Source organism: Bubalus kerabau, chromosome 22 (genome assembly GCF_029407905.1).
Source record: "Bubalus kerabau isolate K-KA32 ecotype Philippines breed swamp buffalo chromosome 22, PCC_UOA_SB_1v2, whole genome shotgun sequence".
Classification (NCBI taxonomy): domain Eukaryota; kingdom Metazoa; phylum Chordata; class Mammalia; order Artiodactyla; family Bovidae; genus Bubalus; species Bubalus kerabau.
Genome location: NC_073645.1, coordinates 37,995,893 through 38,008,722, shown reverse-complemented (window position 1 = coordinate 38,008,722; position 12,830 = coordinate 37,995,893). Strand labels below are relative to the sequence as shown.

The 12,830-nt window shown below is 39.7% G+C and overlaps 1 protein-coding gene across 1 annotated transcript in view; it reads right to left on the bottom strand.

Moving 5' to 3' along the window:
- The window catches only part of ATRNL1 (attractin like 1), an 802,696-nt gene that overhangs the window by 596,961 nt on the left and 192,905 nt on the right, over positions 1-12,830 (bottom strand). The window contains exon 18 of the mRNA XM_055559801.1: positions 5,377-5,595. Coding sequence (XP_055415776.1) covers positions 5,377-5,595 — 219 coding nt within the window. The remainder of the gene's footprint in view (positions 1-5,376; positions 5,596-12,830) is intronic.

Genomic DNA, 12,830 nt, shown 5'->3' with positions numbered 1-12,830 from the left:
AGAAAGTGAAAAGACAGCCCACAGAATGGAAGAAGATACCTGCAAATCAATCTTTGGTAAGGGACTTATTATATTCAGAATATATAAAGAAGCTTTACAGTCCAATAATAAAAAGACAAATATCCCAATTAAACAGTGGGCAAAGAATCTGACAGACATTTCTCAAAAGAAGAAATATTGGTAGCTAATACACACATGAAAAGATGTTCAACATCATTACTCACCAAATAACTGCAAATCAAAACCACAGTGAGATACCACTTCACACCCACAACGATGACTATAATCGAAACAGTATGAAATAAGCAATGTGTGCAAGGATGTAGAACAATTGCAACCCTCATGCCTTGCTGGTGGAAATGTAAAATAATATAGCAGCTTTCAGTCAGGTGGTTCTTCCAAAGGTTAAACACAGGTACCATTTGACCCAGATATCCCATTCCCAGTATAATGAAAATATGTCCACACATAAACTTGTACATAGTATTCAAGAAGCGTATTTTAAAAACCAAAAATCAGAAACACTCAAATGTCCACCAAATAGCGAATGAATAAATAAAACATGGCATGTTCACATAATGGAATATTATTTGGTAACAAAGGGAAGTGAAGTACTGCTATAGGCCACAACATGGATAAACCTTGAACACATCATGCCAGTATGAAAGAAGCCAGTCAAAAGAACTACAACTAATTTATTAAGATGATCAGAAGGCAATCCATAGCTGACAAGGGTAGGCAGGGTGAACAGGTAGTGACTGCTAGGAAGTACAAGATCTCTCTTGGAGATAAATGTTTTTAACCTGATTGTAGTGATGGTTGTAAGTCTGTGAATATGCTAAAATCCACTGAGTTCTACACTACACATGGGTAAACTGTAGGAAGGTATGCTGCTTAGTCTTATGCATCAATGAACGCAGGTCGTTAATACCTCAGTTATTTGATCAAATGCTAATGGCCTCGTCCTGGGTGTGGTAGCACGCACTGTCACTGTGTCTGACTCTCTGAGACCCCATGGACCGTAGCCTGCCAGGCTTCTCTGTCCATGGAGCTCTTCAGGCAAGAATACTGCAGTGGGTTGCCATTTCCTACTCCAGGGGATCTTCTCGACCCAGTGATCGAGCTTGCATCTCCTGCACTGGCAGGCAGATTCTGTACCACTGTGCCACCTGGGAAGTCCTGAGTGCGGTAGGGACCTGCACATATGATGGGACAGTCACTGACTGATGACTAGGTTATGTCACACGGCACAGCTGGCTTTGAGAAAGGGAGATCATCCTGAATGGACTCAGTCAGATAATCCCTCAAAAGGCACTGGTCTTGAAGAAGAAGATACAAGATGTGGGTATTTGCATTTCAATTGTGGAGACTCTACACTGTTAGTTCTGGAGATGGAAGAGGGATGGGGGAGAGAACGTGAGCACTCTCTAAGAGCCCAAGTGGTCTCCTGGGCTCTTAGAAACAGTCACCTCAGTCCTACAACCACAAGGCACTGAATTGTGCAAACATGTGAATGAGCCTGGAAGCAGATTCTTTCCTAGAGTGCTGGTCAAGAATGCTGAAAAATGTCCTTCAATCTGGGTTAGTCTGATGTTTGCTCATGACTAAACTGGGTTACAGGTTTGGGGGAAGAATATTACAAAGTGAAGTGTCCTTCTTACCACATAACATCAGGGGTACATGATATTAACATGACTTATCACTGGTGGAGTTAACCTTGATCACTTGTTCAAGGTGATGCCACCTTATATTCTCTGCTGTAAAGTTACAATATTTCCCTTCCACACACTCTTCATTAAAAGTGAGTCATCATGTCCAATTCACATGTGGGGGTAAAGTAATTAGGCTCCACTTCCTAGAGAAAGAAGAAGAAAATGGCAACCCACTCCAGTACTCTTGCCTGGAAAATTCTATGGACTGAGGAGCTTGGTAGGCTATAGTCCGTAGGGTCTCAAAGAGTTGGACATGACTGAGCGACTTCAGTTCAGTTCAGTTCCTAGAGGAACAAGTGTCAAGGTACTTGTGGACATGTGTTCGAACCACCAGAGCAGTTAATAAATATTTTTGAAGAAGATACTTGGAAGCTACACAAATATCTTGCTTCTCCTTAAAGTTTCACCCACTAAATTTGAATATTCTTAAGCAGATTTTTCTTACAGCACTTAACCACTGTGGGATTCTACAGTAATTTTTTATTTCCTTCGTTCATTCTTCATTTATATATTTGCCCACATCATGCAGCCTGCAGGATCTTAATTCCCCAACCAGGGATCAAACCCAGGCCCCTGCATGGGAGCACAGAGTTCTAGCCACTGGACCACCAGGGAAGTCCTCCATTCTACATTTATTATTCAGAATTTTCTGTAAGAAATATTTATCCATTTTCACTTGTGTATTATTTATTCCATCATTAAATCAGTGAAGAATCATGGATATGTATTCTGTTCTTTGGGTTGCAATCTAATACAGTCGTTATTTTTTTGCCCAGATTTGACCCACTGAGAACTCTTTCAGGTTGACTATGCCGCTTTGACATGCTCCCATTCTCCTTTGCTTTGTTTTGAGCACTTTCTTACTTTCTGGCCTAGGCAATACTTCAGGCTAATCTTGTATTCTCCCTGCCTCAGTTATAGAATCGGTCATTTCTCCAAACAGTCCTGGTTCATTTCACTGGAAACAGTATTTTGAAACCAGGATGTGGGCACTGAAGATGCTCATTGCTACTGGGGCACTGTGGCTTCCAGGCCTTGAAGAACTAAACTAGAAAATATATGTGTATATATATCACACATCTACATATGCTGCTGCTACTGCTAAGTCACTTTAGTCATGTCCGACTCTGTGCGACCCCATAGACGGCAGCCCACCAGGCTCCCCCGTCCCTGGGATTCTCCAGGCAAGAACACTGGAGTGGGTTGCCATTTCCTTCTCCAATGCATGAAAGTGAAAAGTGAAAGTGAAGTCGCTCAGTCGTGTCCGACTCTTCGCGACCCCATGGACTGCAGCCTTCCAGGCTCCTCCATCCATGAGATTTTCTCTACATATATATAAATATTGAAATAAACTCGAATTTATGCTTATACGTGAAACCAACACCACAAGGTTCTGTTGTTTTGCTTAGTTTTTTTTCCCAGCTGTGCCACAGGGCATGGGGGAATCTTAGTTTCCTGAACAGGGATCAACCCTGTGCCTCCTGCAGTGGAACCATAGAGTCCAAACCACCGGAAGGCAGGGAATTCCACACAGGGTTCTTTATAGTCTTTACTCTGCATATTTTTAACTTTTTTCTCTGACAGTGAGAATACCTGGCTCACATAAAACACGATTAATTTATGTATTTGTCCAAACCTAGTAAACATATAAAGTATTGTTAGAATTGTTAATCTGTACTATGTGAGAAACAAATTTACCAATCAGAATATAATGTTTATATAATTTTTTGCTTTAGTTTCACAGTATCCAAACAAAACACTATTTTCCAAGGTTACTTAGATCAGCTCATTTTTTTGATGAAGTTATGGCATTTGTAATACAGTTACATTTACTTGTCACAGTTGCATCCTCTGACACCCTGGTTGATTGACTTTTTTTTTTTAATTTGCAGTCAGGAAAGTTTATTTTCCGTAGTATTCAGTATGGCTTGACAAATACACAGAGTCATTATCAACCACCACCGTATTAAGAACATTTTCACAACTCCAAAAGTTTCACTGTGAAGCCCTCTTGAAGGCAATCTCTGCCTTTACGACTTCTGGCAAATAACTCATCTCTTTTCTATCCCCATAGCACAACATGTGGCTCTTTGGTCTGGCTTCTTTCACTAGGCAAAATGTATTTAAAATTCAGCCATGCCGTTGTATGAGTCAGTAGTTAGTCCCTCGTCTTAGTTTTCGTACCTTCCAAAGCTTATGAAGAAGTGTCGCGTTTCCTCAGTCTACCTGGTTTCAGTGCAGCACTGTCAATGCCTCACCTGAGGCAAGTTCCACGGTATCTTCTGCTTTTTGCCTCAGGACGTTTACTGGTATCAGGACAAGCTGATACCAGACATGCTGGCACAACACCCTCAAAGGCATCACTCACCTCTCAGTGGAGGAGAGTTAGTGGATCAATACCCCACTCTCCTAGTCCTTCAGTGGTTTAACCCTGAGGAGCATTCTACATATTTCTTCAAAGGTCCCAGTGGGTCTGAGTTCATATTTCCCAGTACAGTAACCAGCTTCATAATGTACATATTAATGGTTTTCCTCTCTTCTCTAAAACTCTCTATTGCTTCAATTATGCTTCCCAGGTTCATCTTGTAAATAAACTATCTCACCCAGTCCTTGTGTCTTTTGGAACATTCTTTCCCCAGACAGCCCCATGGTTCACTTCCTCATCTACTTGAGATGTTTAATACCCATTTCTCCTAAGAGAGATCTTCTCTTACCACTCTATTTTAAATTGCAAGCTTTATCTCCCTTATTGATTTATTTAATAGGACTTATGCCCACCTAACTTATAACCACACACACACTGTGTGTGTGTTGATTAATTTCAATTAGAATACAATTAGGCTCAACTAAGTGTTTACCTGGTGGCTCAGCTGGTAAAGAATCTGCCTGCAATGCAGGAGACCTGGGTTCGATCCCTGTGTTGGGAAGATCTCCTGGAGAAGGGAAAGGCTACCCACTCCAGTATTCTGGTCAGGAGAATTCCAAGGACTGTATAGTCCATGGGGTCTTAAAGAGTTGGACAGGACTGAGCGACTTTCACTTTCACTTTAGGCTCAATTAATGCAGTGGTTTTAGTCAACTTTTTTAACTGTTATGTCACTAGAATGTAAAACACTCTTTGTATATAGTAGGCACTCAATAGAAATATACTGAATAAATTAATTTTTCAAGTGGTTGATTTTATTCCATATAACAACCAACTTCCTATTTTAAAAACTCTAAAAGCTTCACTGGCCTTCAAAATTGAATGACACCAAACACCAAAGGTCAAATGACTCTATCAGGCATATTACACAAAATATTTCCATACTTAGCATGAAGCTTGACTGAATCCTCTGAGTTGCCTTTGAAGTCTAAGATATTATATTATAAACAACAAAAGACTATACTATAGTATAGAAATTTGGTATGGAACCAGTATTCTTTTTCCTTGTAATAGTTCACATGAAACCAAATCTGACAGTTATATATCGAGCCTATTTAATGATTCCAAACATAATATCATCTATACAACAAACATGGATATTGGAAAGAATTTTTTTAATCCTTTATTTTCAGTCTCATTTTCATTATTTTTTTTTCCTAAATCTTTTTATAAGAAAGGAAAGTAATTCTTGGTGTTCTTGAGCAGAAATTAAAATTTCTTTCAGAATATTTTTATTACCTGGACACTGGATAAAGGACCATTCATAGTTCTTCTCTTTAGGACAAAGACTGGTATCAAGAAGCATCTCATTATTAAGCATTCCAACAAGCTTCATTGGTCCCCGGGAAGACCCTTCAATGCAGTGTCCTCTTCCAGTATTACTAGGATCGTTGCACCAGCCACACCCAGGTTGTTCCAAACATTGTCCACAGGTCCTCAATCCAGAACAATTTTGGGCTGCATGGCAGAAACATTATTAACAAATATGTTACACGACTTTATATTCAAATGGAATTGCAAGCTAATGGAAAAATAAATATGATCTGGAAAAAAGACAGTAAAGGGTCATCTATGGCTAATGTAAACATTTTGTAATAATAAGAAACAGCAATTACTTCAAGGGCAAATAAAGCATACATTATGAATAAAGAAGAGATGAATGGACTGGCGTGGAGAAAAATGAAGTCAGCATTCACACACTTCTGAGAACTGTGTCAGTACTAGGACCTTTTTATGCAGGCGCCCATAGACCACACTTACCATCTTCTGCGATATAGAGCGATGTTAGCTCTTCTTGTGCTCAGGAAGTGCCTCTAAGGAAAAACTCTGCATCTGCCTGTGAATGTCCACTCTAAGTCATGCTTACGCCCTCCCTGAGATAGCTGACCCCAGCATGGACAATGCGCTCCTTAAGCGTCCAAGATACTAGCATCTGCCTGATATGCGATGTTTGAAAGTAATCTCACTCAAAGAGCCAAACTGAACGGGAATATGGAAACTGGATACTCTGCCTCAGCAGGCAACCAGCAGGACAGGTTCTCTCTGACTTCCAGGGCTGCAGAATATTATCTCACTGAAGCTCAACCTTTTTTTGTCTAACTGATATCTAGACTATGAGCCTCAGCAAAGCCCATGACCACCATGATGCCTTTCCCAAGGATGAACATATTACCCCTGCCATCACATTCACAATAGTTGCTATGTGATGTTTTGAATTTTTACTTCAAAGTCATAATACCCTGTATCAGGCTGAGGTTTTTTAAATTAGTCTGATTTTTTTTTTTTTTTTGCTATAAAAGGCACATATTTTCTTGGGAATTGTTTATCCATAGAACACAGCACATAAGCACAAAGTACCATGAATGGTCTTCTAGTCACGTGCTAGAAGAACCTCAGAGAGAAGGAAAAGCAAGGCAGACTTGTGGCCGTCTCAATTTCATTTTTGTTGTAATAACTTAATTGTTACTTAGTTGTTTAATATTACTGGAAAGAGGAGTGCACCTCAGAAAGCTGCAAATAAGAACAGCATAAGCTTCTCAGCAAACAAAACAGGAACTCAATACTGTAGACCATGCAGGGATAATAGAATATTGGATTAAAGAATTCATCAATTACAGTATGATTTGTTGTTGTGAATTTTTTCAGTGCTGAGCATTTCAGGGACTAGATGTAAGAAAGTGAAGAATGACTACCATCTCCCATATTTCCTTAATAATAAATTTAAAAGGAAGAATATTCTTTGAGTCATTGAACACAAGTGATTAATGTTAACCCTGTAGACAAATAATTCAATGACATGAACATACTTCTTTCTGAAAATTTTTTTCAGCAGTACACAGCGTTAAACAGCACTTCATTTAAAATATCCTTAGATAACTGAACCTTTCATATATTATAATACTCCTCCTTAGACTTTTTACTGTGAAATATTTCTCTTTTCTCTGTAGCAAGCCCACAGTACCATTGACTAGATTATTCTAGTTGTCTTCAAACCTATATTGGGTTGGTATGAAGCCAATGGGAAATAATGTTAAACATCAAATTAGGTATGCTAGCTTAACATTCTAATTATTTCCTGTCACATGATAAACTGAAGTAAATCTTTACTAGGTCTCATCCAGAATAATCTAGACTTTATAGTCTAAAGATATTTCCAAGGAAAATAAAATTTATTTTAGGATTAACTTTTTAAGTAAAATAACCAATCAAATATCTTAAAGAAGCATAATGTACAATATCCGCCTGAAACTGGGGAGACCTGGGTTTGATCCCTGGGTTGGGAAGATCACCTGGAGAAGGAAGGGCATGGCAACCCCCTCCAGTATTCTTGTCTGGAGAATCCCCATGAACAGAGGAGCGTAGCAGGTCCAGTCCATGGGGTCGCAAAGAGTCAGACATGACTGAGAGATTAAGCACAGCAAGCGCGCTCTCAAACAAGCATACCTGCTCTGTTGCTTTTCAAACAGCTGGGTAAGTCTTAGATTGAAGAATCCTGCCTTTCTTGCATTGACTGAATGACAAACTAATAATGGTCTGTTTATTAGAATTTATACTTTAAAAAGGAGAAGGCAATGGCACCCCACTCCAGTACTCTTGCCTGGAAAATCCCATGGACGGAGAAGCATGGTAGGCTGCAGTCCATGGGGTCGCGAAGAGTCGGGCACGACTGAGCGACTTCACTTTCACTTTTCCCTTTCATGCATTGGAGAAGGAAATGGCAACCCACTCCAGTGTTCTTGCCTGGAGAATCCCAGGGACGGGGGAGCCTGGAGGGCTGCCGTCTATGGGGTCGCACAGAGTCAGACACGACTGAAGTGACTTAGCAGCAGCAGCAGAAGCTGCAGCAGCATGCTTTAAAAATGAGCTACAAAATGTCATATTTAGAGCAACATTCACTCTCCTATATTTTTTTATATGTGAAATTATTACAAAAGTTAATACTGGTTTAGTTCTTGCTCAAGAGTGGAGAGCAATGTGCACACTGAAAAATTAGCAGAATATTCATTCCTTATAGTGGTAACCAAAAAACTGAAAGACTCTAATGATTTTTATTTTCTTACAGAAAACAATAATATGGGAAAGTTTTTGTAGGCTGTGCTATTTTGACTACATTATGGCTAGAATGGAGACTATGTATGAGCTATAAGTAATCAAAGCAATCATTTTTTACTTTATTTTTGGCTTTTTGAAAAATTAACTTTTATAATATTCAATATGGTTTATGAGATATGTAAGAATTTGAAAAATCAATCCGTAACAAATTATATCACCAAATGATGACTGCAGACTTCTGGTTTCCCAGCGTGGAAGGAGTTTAGAAGTCACCACTCCATCTTAAGAAAAAGAAAAATCAGCCACAAACTGAAAAATCAACAACTCCTTAGATCCATGAGACAAGTGAGGTCACAGGGCAAACAACAGCATCCATAATTGGAGAGAGAGCAGAATACAGAAAATCATGACTTAGTGGCATGGAAACCTCTTCAGGACCCAGTGCCGGGGTACGATAACCTGAACTGTTAACTACTGAATTGCCGGAATCTCAGTGTGGACAACTCTAAGGCTTCATATCTCCAGGGGAACCCAGTTATGGGAAGAGCCCCGACATTTTTCTGGGTGTGACCTTCAGGGGCCCTAACAGGTTCTCACAGTTAATATTGAAGAAAAACCCCATTGTGCTTTTGACAATGGGAGGGGAAAAGAAACTATTCTGAAATATGCCAGAGCACTGTTCTTAATAAGTCTGGAGAAACTGTTTGACAGACTAAACTGGGGTTTTATCAGAACTGAACCAGTTAAAGGGAAATAACCAACTCTAGCCTGTTCTAGTCTTTCACGTGGGGAACGAGAAATATACAACTCCAGCTCCCTCCAGCTATCCTGTACCACCTGAGAGGGAAAAAAGAAAAAAACAAAAAACAAAAAACTGGGATGTACTAGTGAAGTGAAGTTCAGAGAACTGTACAGAGCACAGGCTCACCAAAAGACTGAGACCTAACCACAGGACTGTAGAACACCTCCCCTCCCCAAAATCCTACTACTACATTACTAAAAGCCTACTTACAACAGTTTCTTTTACCCATATTTTGTATCTGACTGTCAAGAGAAAAACTACAAGGAATACCAAAAGGCAGAAAACACAGAAGAGACAGAGTAATAAGCATCAGACCAGACAGGGCAGGGATGTTGGAATTATCAGATCAGGAATTTAGAACAATTATGATAAATATGCTGAAGGTTCAAAAAAATATGCTAACGGCTCTAACAGAAAAAAGAGAGCATGCAAGAAGAGATGGGCAATATAAGCACAACTATATCACTCTTAGAATACAAAAGATAAGAAAATCTAAATGACCTTGGGTCTGGTGATGATGTTTCAGTCTAACACCAAAAGCACAATTTATGAAAGAAAAAACTGATGAATTTGACTTTGCCAAATTTTAAATCTCTGCACTGTTAAAGATACTGTCAAAAGAATGTAAAGACAAGCCATACAGTGGAAGAAAATATTCGCAAAAAACACATCTGATAAAGGATTGGATTTCAAAATATATAAAGAATATTCAAAATGATAATAAGAAAACAACCAACTCAATTTTTTAAAATAGACAAGGAAGTGGGGAGGGACTAGATGGATACATGAGATTAAGGGATACAAACTACACTGAAAAAAGAGATAAGTAACAAGACTATACTTATTCTTGTTTAAGTATATACAAGAAATATAGTCAGCACAGGGAAATACAGTCATTACTTCATAAAAACTTTAAATGGAGTATAAACAACAAAAACACTGAATCACTATGCTGTACACCTGAAATGAACATAATACAGTAATCAACTATACTTCAATAAAAATTTTTTCATAGGCAAAAGACCTGAAGAGACACCTCACCAAACAAGATATATACAGAATGCAAATATCAAAAGATGGTCCACATCATTTATGATTAGAGAATTGAATACTAAAAAATTAAGATATCATTATAAACCTAATGCTGTTTTTGTTGTTTAGTTGGTAAGTCATCCGACTCTTTATGACTTCCTCTGTATTCCATTCCCCTTATTAGTTTGCTGCTGCTGCTGTTAAGTCACTTCAGTCGTCTCAGACTCTGCGCGACCCCATAGACGGCAGCCCACCAGGCTCCCCCGTCCCTGGGATTCTCCAGGCAAGAACACTGGAGTGGGTTGCCATTTCCTTCTCCAATGCATGCAAGTAAAAAGTGAAAGGGAAGTCACTGAGTCGTGTCTGACTCTGAGTCACCCCATGGACTGCAGCCCTCCAGGCTCCTCCATCCATGGGATTTTCCAGGCAAGAGTACTGGAGTGGGGTGACATTGCCTTCTCCCCTTATTAGTTTAGGCCCTCATGATTCCTCTTCTCTTCTACTGCTGATGGATGTTACAGAAAACCTAAAATGGAATGTGTTGTTGTTTGTTGTTTATCCACTAAGTCATGTCTGACTCTTTTGCAATCTCATGGACTGTAGCCTGCCAGACTCCTCTGTCCATGGGATTTCCCAGGCAAGAAAACTGGAGGGATTTCCTTCTCCAGGGGACCTTCCCAATCTAGTGATGAAATCTGCATCTCCTGCATTCAAAGGAGATTCTTTACCACTGATCCACCAGGGAAACCCCTATAAATCTATTGGAATGGCCAAAATCCAAAACACTGACACCTCCAAATGCTCACAAGTGTGTAAAATGTGAACAAAGAGGAACTCCTGTTCATTACTGGTGGGATTACAAAACACAGCTACTTTGAAAAGAGTTTGGTGGATTGTTTCTCATTTACAAAGAAAAATTTTCTTCAAGTTTCATTTACTAAGAAAAACACTTCAAATAATCACTGAAGACAACCTTCTAAAAGCAATATAAAGCTTCAGTTCAGTTCAGTTCAGTCGCTTAGTCGTGTCCAACTCTTTGAGACTCCATGAATCACAGCACGCCAGGCCTCCCTGTCCATCACCAACTCCCAGAGTTCACTCAAACTCACGTCCATTGAGGCGGTGATGCCATCCAACCATCTCATCCTCTGTCGTTCCCTTCTCCTCCTGCCCCCAATCCCTCCCAGCATCAGAGTCTTTTCCAATGAGTCAACTCTTTGCATGAGGTGACCAAAGTACTGGAGTTTCAGCTTTAGCATCATTCCTTCCAAAGAAATCCCAGGGCTGATCTCCTTCACAATGGACTGGTTGGATCTCCTTGCAGTCCAAGGGACTCTCAAGTCTTCTCCAACACAACAGTTCAAAAGCACCAATTCTTTGGCGCTCAGCTATCTTCACAGTCCAACTCTCACATCCATACATGACCACTGGAAAAACCAAAGCCTTGACTAGATGGACCTTTGTTGGCAAAGTAATGTCTCTGCTTTTGAATATGCTATCTAGGTTGGTCATAACTTTCCTTCCAAGGAGTAAGCGTCTTTGAATTTCATGGCTGCAATCACCATCTGCAGTGATTTTGGAGCCCCAAAAAATCAAGTCTGACACTCTTTCCACTGTTTCCCCATCTATTTCCCATGAAGTGATGGGACCAGATGCCATGATCTTAGTTTTCTGAATGTTGAGCTTTAAGCCAACTTTTTCACTCTCCACTTTCACTTTCATCAAGAGGCTTTTTAGTTCCTCTTCACTTTCTGCCATAAGGGTGGTATCATCTGCATATCTGAGGTTATTGAGATTTCTCCCGGCAATCTTGATTCCAGCTTGTGCTTCTTCCAGTCCAGCATTTCTCATGATGTACTCTGAATATAAGTTAAACAAGCAGGGTGACAATATACAGCCTTGACATACTCCTTTTCCTATTTGGAACCAGTCTGTTGTTCCATGTCCAGTTCTAACTGTGGCTTCCTGACCTGCATATAGGTTTCTCAAGAGGCAGGTCAGGTGCTCTGGTATTCCCATCTCTTGAAGAATTTTCCACAGTTGATTGTGATCCACACAGTCAAAGGCTTTGGCATAGTCAATAAAGCAGAAATAGATGTTTTTCTGGAACTCTCTTGCTTTTCCATGATCCAGAGGATGTTGGCAATTTGATCTCTGGTTCCTGTGCCTTTTCTAAAACCAGCTTGAACATCTGGAAGTTCACGGTTCACTTATTGCTGAAGCCTGGCTTGGAGAATTTTGAGCATTACTTTATTAGCGTGTGAGCTTAGACCATTTCTAATACTGTTCTGTTTATAACTGTAAAAATGGCTGTGAAGACTTACTACTGTCAAAGGTTTGGTGAATAACTAGAAACATATACCACAAAAAGATAATATAAATCCATTACATATAATTCATTCTAAAAAAAAACACAATGTTCAAGGCAAAGCATGATAAAACCATTGCTCAGCAGCTGACATTTTGAAACAGTAACACTACTGCTGAAAGCACTTGGATTTTGAGCAAGGATGGCATCTTCATTCCTAGTCTCTATTTTATTTTCTGGCATTTCCTCACTGCTCAGTAAATGTCTGTTAGTTAAACACATGGAAAAGAATTAAATGTAATAGAGAAGGAGTTTGTGTTCATAAGGAGTGGGTCACTGCCAGGTAAATGCTGCTTCCAAGGGACACAAGGGCTCCTTGAGGCAAGGTAAAATGCCCCTCTTTCCCACACGGATGCACAGGATGTACAATTTTAAAAGTTATGGAACAAAAACAACTGTGATTAGACATCATCAGCTCAAATGAGCTATATACAGCCA